The sequence below is a fragment of the Uloborus diversus genome, chromosome 7 (assembly GCF_026930045.1).
Source record: "Uloborus diversus isolate 005 chromosome 7, Udiv.v.3.1, whole genome shotgun sequence".
Classification (NCBI taxonomy): domain Eukaryota; kingdom Metazoa; phylum Arthropoda; class Arachnida; order Araneae; family Uloboridae; genus Uloborus; species Uloborus diversus.
This window is the reverse complement of record NC_072737.1, coordinates 71520010-71535870: the sequence shown is the minus strand read 5'-3', so window position 1 is coordinate 71535870 and position 15861 is coordinate 71520010. Positions and strand designations below refer to the sequence as shown.

The window sequence follows — 15861 nt, the reverse complement described above, 5'->3', positions numbered from 1 at the left end:
CCCACAGATGCTTCCCTGACCACCATACTCTCCTGACCTGTCACCAATCGAACATGTGTGGGTTGTGATTGGACGCCGTTTGCAGACTCTGTCCATGCCTCGTTCAGAAGACGAACTGTGGCAAATGGTTGAAAGGGAACGGAGATCCATCCCCCCTCTGGACACCCATCCGCACCCTTATTGACTCTATGCCTAGACGTGTTTCTTCGTGTATCGCTGTCCACGGTGGTTCTACATCCTACTGAGCCGACGCCGTTCTCGCTCTTTATTCTGCCTATCATTTTGAAATGAAGATCATTTATTAACCGACTTCAAAAAAGGAGGTTATGATTTCGGCTTGCGACTTTTTATGTGTTTTCGTATTGTATACTATCTAATACTAATACGAACTAATTATATACGATCTCTTAATTTTTAATAACCTTTTGAAGTCGAGGCCTCTTAACGTAACTGAGTAGGTTTAGATTTAAAGACCAATTTCGCGTTTAGTTAAATTAGGTTACAACTCACGTGGGTTGTCAGTTACGTTAGGTAGTAGTTTATAGGAGGCCCCGACTTCAAAAGGTTATTAAAAATTAAGAGTTCGTATACAATTAGTTAGGTATTAAAATAATTCATCGTACGGTAATAAAAATTAATATTTAATTTATAATTGGGTGTTTAGTTTAGTTGATTTTTGTACAGGAATTGTAAAATAAAGTTGATTTATACGTTTGGGTAAAAAATCGTATGTAAGTATGATCCATTATTTTTTACTTTTCAGTTCCTTTTTGTTTTTTGAAGTCGGTTCTTTTTTTATTTGAAAATAATTTATTATTCCTTGCTGTCTCTCTTTTTTTTCAAATTTCATCACTTTCTGACCATTCCTTCTTGGCGTTGCATTTTCAATGTCTAGTAGTGTGTATACGTATATGTATTTCAAAATTTAAATTTTCTTTTAATTGTATTTTAGGTCCAAGTCTTACTTTCGATTCAGCTTGTTCATCCTCTGTTACTGCTTTGTGGTCAGCATTTCATGGCATTAAAAATGGAATCATTGATGCAGCTGTAGTTAGTGGATCGCAGTTATGCTTCAATCCTGCTGTTACATTAGGGTACCTGAAAGATGGGATGGTATCTCCTACAGGAAATAGTGTACCATTTGATGCAGAAAGTAAATTTTTTGTTAAATTTTTACACTATAGTATTTGTTACAAAAAAAGGGGTAAAATACTGTTATTTAAAATTTTATTTTTGAGGTTGTGATTCATATTGTTTTCAATTGAAAATGTCTTTAGGCGTGTTGAGGATTTTTAAAGTAGGGAAAAACCATTCATTTCGCGACACGGTCACCTCACGGACATTTCGAACACAGCGCATGCTCGGCTTCTCTCAGTTCCTTTACTACGTTGCTTTCGTTTGGAACTGCGGACCTCAGTAGCGTTGTCAGCAGCTCGTCAGTCTCATAACCCAATTCCTGAGGGAGCGTGAGATCGATCCTCACCCGGGTCAATGCATTTCGCCCCCAGAAGAAAACATTTTCAAGCTTATATAATATTTTTGAAGTGAAAACATCTTTAGACGCTTTGGGCATTTTTTGAGATAGGAAAAACAATAATGTTTCTGCTATATATAATGATGATATTACAGCCTTGTATACTGCTCTGAAGTAGCGACACTGTTTGTGTCAGGCACTGCATGCCGCTTTCGATTGTGATTGGAAGTTGAGAGTCACGTGGGATTTTCGCGGCATTATGGGTGTTATCTTTAATAGTTTCAGTGCGTTGGAAAGCTAGAGATATTTGCTATTTTCCTTCCGATATTCGAATCGATCACCAAAGCTTCTGTGAAATGTGAAGTTACCTTGTTACAGTAGTGCATTTGGATGTTCCAGCAGTACGAAATCGGGCCACAAATTAAATCGTTTACCTGTGGGTAAAAGAAATGAAGAAAGAAGAAAATTGTGTGGCTGGATGGGATCGAAAGGGATAAATGGATTCTTATCATTATAGTAGACTGCGTGAGGTAATGGACTTCAATTCAATATTTATGCATTTTTTTTTAATTCAGAGTTTCGTTCGCATAATTTTTCAATATAGAGTTAAAAAATTTGACTGATTTGATAGTCTTGAATACAAGTTGTGTGTTTATCTGTACCTACACGGTCTGTTTAATATTTCCCGAGGGACTCCCATCTGGTATGTCACGTCAGTGACAGGAACAGGGGAGCCTCGGGGGTAATGGTCTGTTTAATAAGCATCGGGACTGGTTCGCTGTATACTCAACGGAGCGGTAGAGGGCGCTCCGACCGGTCAGCCTCTGTAAAGGGGTCGTCCTCCACTCAGGTGTACTATAATTTTGTCGCCTGTGGGGGCGGGGATGCGTTGAGACCACTGAACTGAATAGAACTCTGGAAGGATTACACCCCGCCGCCGCTCGTGGAGGAAATGAAGGCCAGCAACCCTAGAGGAAACGCCCCTACCCCACCCCAGCGGACACTCTTGACCATGGAGTCCTACGGAATTTTGCTCGACTTTAAATGCGGGCAGAACGTTTATTTTAATCTTTTCGAAAGTTACAAACGCAATAAGTGATTGAAAATTCTTCATTTTCTGAGCTACTAGGATTGATTTTTTTCTGTTGCCAACGATTTATTTTAAATTCTTTACAAAACGTAGTTCAATCTTGAAGATATTTTTGTCGCCAAGTTTTGTTTTTTCGTTTGCCGCGTCGCGAAGAGCGAAATTAAGTTTCGTTTTTCTTTTTTTGTTGAAAATGGACTATGAAAAACAATATTCCGTAACCTGTTACGACATAACGTATCGACTAAATATTTTTTAATGACATGGCAGACAGGACATGAGACAGGAGGTGGTTTTTTGTCGCGTGTTTTTTTAATCATGCCATCGCACCAGCTGAAGTTTTGCTTAAAACTCGGGATTCTTGAGCTCATCAAACAGGTTTATGGGGATGATGACTTAAGTCACACAATAGTTTTGAGTGGCACAAAATGTTAAGGAAGGCTGGGAGCTCGTCGAAGCCGATCACCGTGTCGGACGCACAACGACCGCTCGAACTGATGCTAAGATGGCCAAAGTGAAAATAAATTTGGTCTCTGAGAGACATTTAATCATCACCCTGTTTAGCGAGGAGACCGGCCTTTCAGTCGAAACAGTTCATACCATTGTAACAAAGAGAATCTTGCGATGAGGAAAGTGTGCGCGAAGCTGATGCCGAAAGCCTTGAGCAAGAAACAGAACTGTCGCCGGTGGAAATTCCGCCTCTCCCCCCCCCCCCCCCATAGCTCAGACTTGGCTATACCAGACTTTTTCTTGTTTCCGCGAATGAAAAGGGAGCTCAAAGAACATCAGTTCCACTCCATCGAGGCGGTTCAAATGGTGACAACAAAGGTTCTCAACAGAATTCCGGAAGCCGACTACCAGCGGGCTTTTGACGAGTGGCAGACCTGCTGAACTAAGTGTATCGATGCAGAAGGAATGTATTTTGAAGATTATTAAGTAATTGTAATGATACCTGCAATAAATTTTAAATTTTGGAACCAGTCCCGATGTTTATTGAACAGACCCTGCATTATGTAAATTAAATGATGACAGATGAGAACAAAATTTGTTGAATTTTGCCGTCCTAATTGATGAATCCTTCTTCTATTAGGTTTAATAAATAACAAGCGTTCTTCTTAACTCTTTGGTTCATATTATGCTATGATTTGACATGAATGTAATGTAAATAATTGTATGTAATGTAAAGTGCCGAATGAATTTTAAGTAAGAAATATAAATAAAAGTGTCATCAGAATTATTTTTACCGTACAAAGAACAAAATAAATTTTATCTTTATCTTATATACTCATGCTCGAGTATTTCATGCCAACTGTTTCTATAATTTATTTAATGTATCTATTAAATTAACTTATTATAACTCTCACTGGGGCAGGTAAACGGCAGTATCTGCAGAAATATGGTTTCAAGATATTTGAAGAAATGCGTTTTGTATTCAATAAGAACAATAGGGAAATGTTTAAATTAAACGTTTTTTTTACCTTTTTTTTTCTGTGCTGAAATCAAATAAACAATGTTATGCAATGAAGCTAAAATGTATAATGGATAAAAAAAATGCAAATAAAAAATTTAAAAAAAAATTAAAACTTTTAACCTACCTTATCCTTTACCATATACATAATTGGCTACTTCTGTATGTAAGGATGTAAGTATGTCCGGGGTAATCTTCACACAATAGATTGCTACATTCTCAAAAAAAAAAAAAAAAACGTAGGCTATAATTTATTCCTAAAAAAATTAATTAACAAATAGCCTAGTAAATTTAGGCCGAAAATAGGGTCGATGCGCCACAAATTTATAATTAGCTGAATTTTTCAGGATTAGTTCCTGAACATGTGTAAAACAAATCCTGAAAACTCCCCTAAGTTCCTATGTGAGCTTCTATCCAAAATGGGGAATCAAAGATGGCCGCCTAGTACTTTTTGTTTTTCTTATAACTCGGTTAAAAATGTAAATTTTTCAGTTCTAAAAAAAAAACTGTAGGCTCTAGAAGTAATATTATTTCGATACATAACCTAAAGTAACCAATAAAAAATTTCTAGCATTTGTTTTGACAACAAAAACTGAAATTTCTATGTTCTATGTAATATGCAGCTGAACACTAAGCTACTAAAATAAATACATACAGTCGATCCCGCTTAGTGGAATAGGCAATTGGCCAGGAAAACTTATTCTAATAAGCGGGATATTCCATTATCGGGATAAAAATAACACACATCAACGGTGTAGTACATTGGAATTTTATTACATTGAGCGGGATATTCTATTATCCGATATTCCATTAAGCGGGCTCGACTGTATATTTTTTTGGGGGGGGGGCATTTTAAAAAAATATTTTTCCTCATATATTCGACAATAGTTGTTATTTTTTAGTTTTAAAAAATGCTATATGTATGTTTGAATTGGTGTTCGTGTTTTTCCGACATTTCCCAGTAAAAAGCTATATATGATTTGAAAATTGTTTTTTTTTTTTGTCTGAAATGTAAAATGTTATATGTGATAATTCAATGTTGATCTGTGTACCTCCTTGAAACTACCATAAATCGTAATGTGGCTCCAAAATTTCTTTTGTAATATTAAATGAGATTTAAAAAAAAAAAAAAAAAACTCTCAGTAACGATAGAAATTTGTCAAAAATCGTTCGAAACTTTTACTTTTTAACAAAAAGATCATTGTTATCTCAAAATTCTATTTTTGTGCATTTTGGGTAGCAAGTAGTTACTCAATAATAATTATTTTAAAATTATGCTTCCATATAATTATGTGACAATGGAAAAAATGTAGGTGAAAAATTACTGCCTTCAACTTTAGGAAGTTAAAATTTGGAAAAACAAGAAGTTTCGTCTAGAACTAAACAAGCCTAATTTCTCGTATACCCATAATATTTTCTAGTACCTGATCAATATTCTCAAAAGTATATAATATCGCAAATTGTTTCAAACATAATTTTTTAATATTTTAAGCTGATTTCTATGACTAAAATATGCCTCACTCACCTAAAAAACTAGATGCGTAAAAAAATAAATAAATAAATGAATAAATAAACGAACAAATAAAATAGCAGCACCTTTTAAACAAAGCAGCTAATACACTTTTTTCCATTAAAAAAAAATCTTTAACCGCTTTCAAAACGAAATAATAATAATTAAAATTACTAAGCTCATTAAAATAAATACATCATATTAAGAAAATTAAATTAAAAAAAACCTGTGATCCAGTTCCCCCAATTAACTCAAATTTGAATTCTGAAACTTGGAATTCAAATTATGTTTTTCGCAATCACGAGTTGCGACAAGACCCTACTGATTAGAGTTATAGTTTCTAGAAATGACTCCCCCCACCCCAGGCATGTCACTCCTCCTGGGTGGTTACGTGTGTATAGTTGTGTGTGTGTGTGTAGGCTTACGTGTGTGCACGTAGGCGTGTGTATGTGTGTAAAGGGGCACGCGCGTAGGCGGGTGTGTATGAGCATGCGTGTGTAGGACATGGGCGCCACCACCCAGCAGAAGTGGATTCCGGGGGACAGTTCTCAGGACCAGAGGAGCCGCGCCGCCGCCGGTGGGCGTTGATGCTGCAGAGGACCCCGTTCCAAGCTGAAAAAGGATTCACAACATCAAGGACTGTCAAGTGAGAACAATAAGCAATCGTGATTGCTCAAAAAAAAAAAAAGACCAATGACCCACTTCCTCCAATCATCTCTCTAATTTGAATTCTGAAACTTTGAATTCAAATTATATTTTTCGCAATCACGAGTTGCGACAAGACCCTACTCATTAGAGTTATTTTTTCTAGAAACGGCTCTCCCCCGCAAGCATGTCCCTTCTCCTGGGTGGTTACGTGTGTATAGTTGAGTGTCTATGTGTGTGCACGTAGGTGTGTGTATGTGTGTAAAGGCACGCGCGCGTGTGTAAGTGTGTGTGTGTATGAGCATGCGTGCGTAGGACATGGACGCCACCGCCCAGCAGAAGTGGATTCTGGGGCGCTGGGGGACAGTGCTCAGGACCAGAGGAGCCGCGCCGGTAGGCGGTGGTGCTGCAGAGGCCCTCGGTCCACGCTGAAAAAGGAACCACAACGTCAAAGACAGTCAAGTGAGAACAATAAGCAATCGTGATTGTTCAACAAAAAAAATTTCTTTTTCCCCTGTTGCCAAAAATAATTTTTTAAATAAATTAATGCACTTACCAAAATAAATAAAAACAATAAAATGTTAACTTAATGAAATAATTTTTATTAAAAAAAAAATCGTCTGCGCTTATCTTTATGTAGAAACATAAATGACTTCGACTTTACACACCGAAAACGGAATACCTAAATTAAAACAAGTCATATTAAGAATAATTATTTCACAGTTAAAACTATGGCTTCGGAGTCAGAGTCAATCTCATTTTGAGATAAAGGAGTCGGAGTCAAATACCCAAGAATCGGAGTCAGTCATTTTTCCTCCGTTTATAAGTTTTTACCAAAGCTACGAAGTCGAAGTCGGGGAGTCGGAGTCCGACTAATTGTCGGGCACAAGAGTCGGAGTCTGGAGTTTGTCGGCAAAACCTATCTCCAACAAAATTTGTTTGAAGTAAATCCGCCTTCAAGTACGGAATCTACATTGACTTTCAGTTTAACCGTAGACGCTAATGTTAAGGGATTTGAATTGTTCAAAATTGAGAGGAAAATTGTTCAAATCAAAAAGATATTTTACATGCAAGTTTTTCATCAAAAGCTTTTTCCTACAAAGTTTATTTGAAGCAAATTCGCCTCATGGTTCAGAATTGCCTTCAATTTCCCTGTAGGCGCTAATGTTAATTTTTTTTGAACTGTTCAAAATTGAACAAAAATAGTTCAAATCAAAAAGTAAAATATGGGAATGAGATGTCTTTGCCGAGATCTTTCGAACAAAAAAAAGTTTGTTCGAATCGGACTATTCATTCAAAAGTTATTAGGGGGGGGGGGACAGACAGACATACCGACAGACATTTTCCCCCATCCCAATACCTTACTTTCCAATTTTTAATTTTTCGATTTTTATTTAATTTTTTTTTTTTTTTTTTTTTTTGACTTATTTTTCAATTTTGTAATATTTTCAAGATGCATTAAGCCTTCTTTCATGCTTTTTTCTTGTTTCTCTGACTTTTACTGGCAAAGTAGGCTAAAAAGGGGTTATTATTAAGAAACGAGCGTTCCGTTCAGTCTTCCACCGTTTTTTACAAGGATGTTGCTTTTTTCAAATCAAACAATAACTTACGAGATCATCTGAAATATGAATTAGCGCCTCAACTACCCTCGCTTTTTTTTGGTTGGATTTCTCTGAGAAAAGATAAAAAGAAAAAAAAGCGTGGCAGCTATCATTGAATCAGTAGAGCCTTGTGTTAAGCAACACCAATCTATTCGTCCATTAAAGATGAAGGATTTCTTATGCACGCATTGGCATGAGACGAGTCAATAATAAAACGACATATGCCTCAAATATTTCTGGTGTCTTCAGAAAAAATCCTTCTTTTTGTGTGAAGCAGTGGTTTTTAATGGATACATTGGTGAATTACCAAGTAACATTGGGAAGAAACAAAGAAGAGTGATGTCGCAAATATCTGAGACTACTGCTTTTTGATGAAAATGTAGTGAACGACTATATAGACTAACTTTTTGCGGAATTCTGAGAATAAATCAAGATTAGTTCAAATTATGATGGAATACTTCCGATTAGGAGGAACGACTGTTGTACAAGTATATAGGGAAGCCAATGTATTAATTTGCTCAGTTGCAATAAAAACATGCCAGAATAACTCCAGACCAATTGCAGTAATAAGTACTGATACAGATCTGCTCTCGATTCTAAGTGAAAGTGGTATGTCTGGAACATAACTATATTTTTTACTCCCAAACCAATTTAATACAAAGGCAAATATTACAATACTAGCTTTTACCCGCGGCTTCGCTCACGTTGATGTAGTTTTTTTCAATCGATTCAAGTTAATAGTCAACACAGGGAGAGGTCAAATAGTTACCAAAAAATGGTTTCTCCCCAGTTTCGTCGACATTTAAAATGGCCTCCCTCCTTTAATATATCAAAAGATATGATGAAAACTGAAAATCAAGGGAGAGGGGGGGGGTAAAGGAAATGTCGGCGAAACTGGGAAGACACCCAAAAAATCACACAACATAAATCAGGAAAACGTTCAAGAGTTGTAAAGAAGTTAGTTTGGGTAATTCTCAAAAATTCCAATTCGAGTGAGGTCAACAATTCTAAAATAAAGTCAACCATTTCCCTTGTAATCCCCATCCCCGTCAAATGGTGTCTAGCGCTACACCTGCTATCTAAATTATTGTATAGCTTCTTACCGGGGAAATCGTCCCAAAATAGGGTCAACAGTCACTACAAATCTAGATTCTAATAATGTCCCTTTAGAGTGAGAACATCAAACCTTTAAAATCCCCCACGTAAAGGAAATCAACTGTTTCTTAACAACGTAAACAATCCTGATTAAAATACCAAAAAAGTTCAGAGTAAAAATACCATTAAAATCAGAGTAAGCAGAACAGTTTTTTTTTTTTTTTAAGTTCCCATTTAAATGAGGACAATAGTACAAAAAACTTCTCATTTCGGAAGCAGAAACATTCCCTAAAGTCTCCATTAGAATGGTGATATCAGCGTTTTGAAATAACATCTCCCTCTAAAGATCTCTTTCATGATTAATTCCAAAAATCTTCATCAGTACAGGTCCGATAGCATAAAATACAAATTTTAAAAAAAGAAAAGAAAGAAAGAAGAAACAATACTCTTTATTGTCGCCATTAAAGTGGGGATATTAATTCCACAAAATCCTAATTAGCACCATTAATCCTTAAAAACACATACAAAAAAAAGAAGAAATAAAATTAAAAGTTTCATTAAAATTTTAAAAAGTTCGCCAATGCGCTAACGTAGTTGCCTGGTGAGTCTGGAGATATAAAATGGATTTGGTGGATTAATTTACGTTTTAATAGTAGTTTTAATGTTATTTGAGCGTGTTGTTTCACTAATTTGGTGGATTAATTTTAATTGCAATACCCTATACATAGTAGTTAATGATATTTTTACCAAAATTAGTTTGGCGAAGATTTTACATTTTAATGCAAATTTTGTAATGGCTGTAGCGCCAAGATTTTTGAACATTCGAAAATGTTTTGCAAGTATTTGGCCTTTCCTGGTAAAAAAATAAATTTTTTCGACGGTAACTAGAGGTAAGGGGGCACTCTATTTAATAACTTTCTTTATTTAGTTACCAGATTGTTGTACATAGCAAAAATACCCGGCGTTGCCTGGGTGTGTAATAATTGTGAGAAACAATATAGTTACTTTTATTCGTTTTCTTCTGTAATTGAAATAACTCAAAACACACCGCTTTGACGTGATTCAAAATCGAGCGTTTTCCTTACCCATAAAAGTAAAATGGCAATAAATACGAAAAACAAAATAGCACTCTTTTAGAAACGAAAAAAAAAAAATTTAACAATATACAAATTCGAGGAATTTCCAAAATATGAATTTAAACTTCACTTGTTTAAAACGATTTACCTTTTTTTTTTGAACATATTTTAATAATTTCTATATTGCTATTGAAGTACAAACTTTAAAAAAAATGTAGCTGCCCGTAATCTCTTACTGCGATTTAAAATGGTACGAAATTTGCGGTAATCGTTTTGAGATACCTTGGATAAGTCTCCCCCTCCCTACTTTATAAAACTGTGTGTTACTAATTTTTTGAAGAGATAGTGTCGCCGAATACTGAGATAATTCTGGTGACCATGAAATGATGGTATCCGAAATGTTTTCAAAATAAGTAGTAAAAGTTTGGCAATTGTGTTTGAAATTGTGCGCAAACTTGTGCTGTTTATGGATTTGATTAATTTAGTTGGCGGATCATTTTATATGTTAACAAATGATATAAAGAAAGAAATTTAAAGAAATGGCGATATTTTGGTTACATGGGGAAAACCGAAAAACAGTATTCGTGTAGTTTTTAGCTTCAAAAACAGCGACAGTTGGAAAAATTGCCACATGCTATTGAAATGATTCCGCAAAAAAAGTTTAGCGAGATTCCTGCTGGTCGATCAAGCACCCAGTCAACACAAATAAATTTAAAAAAAAAAAAAAACATGAATTGTCTCAAAGCTGCGTGAAACTGTAAAATAATCAGCCAAATCCATGTATTATTTAGGGTCTGGTGGGGGAAAGTGGTCGATGGGGTAAAGTGGTCATAATTCAAATAAATGGCTATAGCTTGGAAATTATGTTCAAATGAATGTGAAAATTTTGTTTTAGGGTAGTGCATTTAGAAACTATATTTTGAATACAAAATTTTACAGCTGGCAAAATTTTATTTGGTAAAAAGAAATGTTTTGTGTAAATATGAAATTTTTTAAAATCTAAATACCTTTTTTAACTTTCTTGAGAAATTTTGTTTGTTAGAATTATGAACATATTGACTGCACAGGAAGCTTCCTACACGTTTCAAGAACTCTTACTCATTAGCAGTTAGCTGAATCTATTTTGAATAATATGATAGAACAATTAAAGTATGATGGGGTAAAGTGGTCATAATATTATCTTAACGAATATTGTTCTTCTAAAGTCACTTAATCTTAAAGCATAAGGCAGATATAAATTAAATATCAATTTCACTTACTATGTATTGTTTTTACAATAAACAGGGTTAAATATACGAGTATATGCGAATGCATACGCATATACTCGTGTAGGCACGTATATATACGTATTCATATAAATGCACCTACTAACACGTATTTGGGTATCTGCAAGTATTTTTTATCTATACAGATATACATTCGACTATACACGTATATTCCCGCTTATGCTCGTATATATACGAACAATTATATACTCAGGGAGACACGTATATACGCCTACGTACTTGAGTAGACACTTGCATACAAGCATATGATATACATGTATACAGAGTGAGTCTAAACTCTTGGGCAAATTATTAAAAGGTATTAGACGGGAGGATAAGAAGCAAGAACCATAAGAAACATATGGAATCAAACTCAAGGCTGACGCGCTACATGCACGCAAAGCCATAAACTGATGGATGCAAAACAGGTCACAAATTTATTACACGAAGACAATTTTACACAACATTTTAGTTCCTAAGAAAGTTTTAAAGCGATTGATGGAATTTGCGGCCTCTAGCTGTTTTTCACATGCGCGGCAATCACAAATCGCTCTGTTACAACAACGAAACTTTAAAAATACTTTCATCAATCGCCGTGCCTTTGTTGCGATGAGTGTATTAGAGCTACTACAGGACGTAACTTTTAACAACTACTCTAAATATTTCTTAAAAACTAAAATGTCGGGTAAAATCATCTTTGCGTAACAAATTTGTGACCTGTTTTGCTAACATCAGTTTTGACCTTTTGTGACCATAAGTTCCTTATGATTCTCTGCTTCTTATCCTTCCCTTTCACACCACTTAGATCTTGCAAAAGATCTTGGATTCATTCTGTAAGCATACATTTATATTAGCGGATATACTCGTGGATATACGTGGATACATGTACTGGTCTATACACGTAAATGCACGTATATACGTCTAACAGGTATATAATCGTGTTTACACGTAAACATACGTATATACTCGTGCTTTCATATATGTTTACGTGAGTAGACACGTACAAACACGCACTGGATATAACCACGAATTAACTCGTGTATACCCGTATAAGTATGTATGTACACAAGAAAGCAATGTCATGCTTGCTCCAGAGAGGCCTGGATTCAAAATTTACATTATGATTACTTTTAATATTGCTGTTGTAAGGCGACGAATTTTCGAAACAATGGGTTTAATCTTTAATCATTTGATGTGGAAATTACATGACATTTACTGTTTTCGATCACGACGTTCTTAAACTAAGTTTTTTAGCAATAAATTATAGCCTAAGTTGTTCCCCGGCTATGTAGCTATCTATGGTGAAAAAATGGTTAAAATCCGTCCAGTAGTTTTGAAGTTTACCCCGGACATCCGGACAGAGATTAGCCCTTTATGTATAGAGATGAGGATGCAATTCTTAAGAAAGCAATGTCATGCTTGCTCCAGAGCGGCCTTGTCTCAAAATTTACATTATGATTACTTTTAATATTGCTGTTGTTAGGCGACGAATTTTCGAAACAATGGGTTTAATCTTTAATCATTTGATGTGGAAATTACATGACATTTACTGTTTTCGATCACGTCGTTCTTAAACTAAGTTTTTAGCAATAAATTATAGCCTGAGTTGTTCCCCGATTATGTAGCTAACTATGGTGAAAAAATGGTTAAAATCCGTCCAGTAGTTTTGAAAATTACCCCGGACATCCGGACAGAGATTAGCCCTTTATGTTTAAAGATGGGGATGCAGTTCCTAAGAAAGCAATGTCATGCTTTCTCCAGAGAGGCCTTGATTCAAAATTTACATTATGATTACTTTTAATGTTGTTGTTGTTATGCAACGAATTTTCGAAAAATGGGTTTAATCTTTAATCATTTGATTTGGAAATTACATGACATTTACTGTTTTCGATCACGACGTTCTTAAACTAAGTTTTTTAGCAATAAATTTTAGCCTAAGTTGTTCCCCGGCTATGTAGCTATTTATGGTGAAAAAATGGTTAAAATCCGTCCAGTAGTTTTGAAGTTTACCCCGGACATCCGGACAGAGATTAGCCCTTTATGTATAGAGATGAGGATGCAATTCTTAAGAAAGCAATGTCATGCTTGCTCCAGAGAGGCCTTGATTCAAAATTTACATTATGATTACTTTTAATATTGCTGTTGTTAGGTGACGAATTTTCGAAACAATGGGTTAAATCATTTGATGTGGAAATTACATGACATTTACTGTTTTCGATCACGACGTTCTTAAACTAAGTTTTTTAGCAATAAATTATAGCCTAAGTTGTTCCCCGTTTATGTAGCTATCTGTGGTGAAAAAATGGTTAAAATCCGTCCAGTAGTTTTGAAAATTACCCCGGACATCTGGACAGAGAATAGCCCTTTATGTATAAAGATGAGGATGCAATTCCTAAGAAAGCAATGTCATGCTTGCTCCAGAGAGGCCTTGATTCAAAATTCACATTATGATTACTTTTAATATTGTTGTTAGGCAACGAATTTTCGAAACAATGGGTTTAATCTTTAATCATTTGATGTGGAAATAACATGACATTTACTGTTTTCGATCACGACGTTCTTAAACTAAGTTTTTTAGCAATAAATTATAGCTTAAGTTGTTCCTCGATTATGTAGCTGTCTATGGTGAAAAAATGGTTAAATCCGTCCAGTAGTTTTGAAAATTACCCCGGACATCCGGACAGAGATTAGCCCTTTATGTATAAAGATGAGGATGCAATTCCTAAGAAAGCAATGTCATGCTTGCTCCAGAGAGGCCTTGATTCAAAACTACATTATGATTACTTTTAATATTGCTGTTGTTAGGCAACGAATTTTCGAAACAATGGGTTTAATATTCAGTAAGTTACCGCCCTATAGCCAGGGCTAAGGGCAGTCCTCGGCTGGAATTGACTGAGCTGGCGGTGTATTTAATGGGTTTAATCTTTAATCATTTGATGTGGAAATTACATGACATTTACTGTTTTCGATCACGACGTTCTGAAACAAAGTTTTTTAGCAATAAATTATAGCCTAAATTGCTGCCCGATAACGTAGCTATCTATGGTGGAAAAATGGTTAAAATCCGTCCAGTAGTTTTGAAGTTTACCCCGGACATCCGGACAGAGATTAACCCTTTATGTATAAAGATGAGGATGCAATTCCTAAGAAAGCAATGTCATGCTTGCTCCAGAGGGGCCTTGACTCAAAATTTACCTTATGATTACTTTTAATATTGCTGTTGTTAGGCAACGAATTTTCGAAACAATGGGTTTAATCTTTAATCATTTGATTAGCCCTTTATGTATAAAGATGCATAATTTGGGATTTATAAATCTTTTTAAATGTTACGATTGCATCCCGATTGTTGGAGAGCCTTGATGAGGGAAAGATGCCTGGTCAATTAGTTAGAAAGCGTTTCTTGTAGTAAAGCGAGTTAGAGCATCACCACACTAGAGGTGATGGTGAGAGGTATGGTGATGGTTTGAGAGAGGTTTGATAATCGGCATGAAAATTACAGGCTGGTCGACGAGCCGTGTTGCTGCTCAAGTGGATCGTTAGGAATGTTCCGTTGGGTCTGGAGCGCCCAGGAAGTCGACGAGGAGAGATAATCGAAGGATCGTGCGGCATGCACTCGTGGATCCTGCACTGACTCGTTCCACCATACAAGCAGACGTAGAGGTAGCAGTTGTTCCTCGAATCATTTCTAAACGTCTTGCAGCACTGAATCTGCAGTCCAAGCGCCCTTTTCTCGTACTCTCTTTTCCACCAAAGCATAAGCAACTCAGTCTACAATGGTGCGGAGCCAGAGCGATGTAGGATGTCACTAACTGGCAAAAGGCGGTGTTCAGTGATGAATCCCGGTTTGTTTTGGGGTCAGATGATAACCGCGAATGGATGTAGAGGTGTCCTATGTTAAGTGAAAGGAATGTGAATTCCTCGACAGATGGCAGCACTATGTAAAACGATGCAAGAAATTCAGGTGATGTCACAAGGTTCCACGTAAGAATTATCCATTCGCATCTGCTCTGTCTGTTGCTAAGGGGTCTAGCAGCCAATAAAATTTTTTCCCTCATTTTTCAAGTCAAGAACCAAGGTCGATCTGGATATCACATTTCGTCTGAGTTTTGGTGTGTGTGTGTTGCGGCAAGTGTTTAGTTTAGCCATGTTTTCTTGAGGTTCGTTGTTAAGAAGATCTTGGAAAAGGCGCAGGAAGCGCGAATTGAAAGATGAGGCTTGAATGCCTATAATATTCTGATTCGATGATTCTGCATAATACATAAACGAAATATATTTAGTCAAGATAAATATCGCACCACAGGACTTTTTGATGCACTAAGATTCAGGATCGCATCCGATAGAAAGGATGGCTGCTCGAGACAAAGCGGAACTCTTCCAAAATGAACTTCCAGTGTAAGTGTAAGGGGATGCTAAAATAAAGAAAAAGGACTGATAGACACTCCCATGAACTGTTTCAAATCCACTTCAATCACATTTGGAGAATTCTATCTTGTGAACTTCCTAGTGTGCTCTCTGTGCGTGAACTGCCTGATAATGTATTGTACACATATTAACCAAGCATATTTTAATAATTTTGATCACCGGGTGCACCCTTCGTTAATATCACTATGATACACTGATTATGTGAAAAAATAAAAGAT

The 15861-nt window shown here is 35.9% G+C and overlaps 1 protein-coding gene across 1 annotated transcript in view; it reads left to right on the top strand.

Moving 5' to 3' along the window:
• Positions 1–887: 887 nt before the first annotated feature.
• Positions 888–15861, top strand: part of LOC129226734 (fatty acid synthase-like) — a 271075-nt gene continuing 256101 nt past the window's right edge. The window contains exons 1-2 of the mRNA XM_054861363.1: positions 888–894; positions 953–1153. Of these exons, the coding sequence (XP_054717338.1) occupies positions 888–894; positions 953–1153 (208 nt within the window). The remainder of the gene's footprint in view (positions 895–952; positions 1154–15861) is intronic.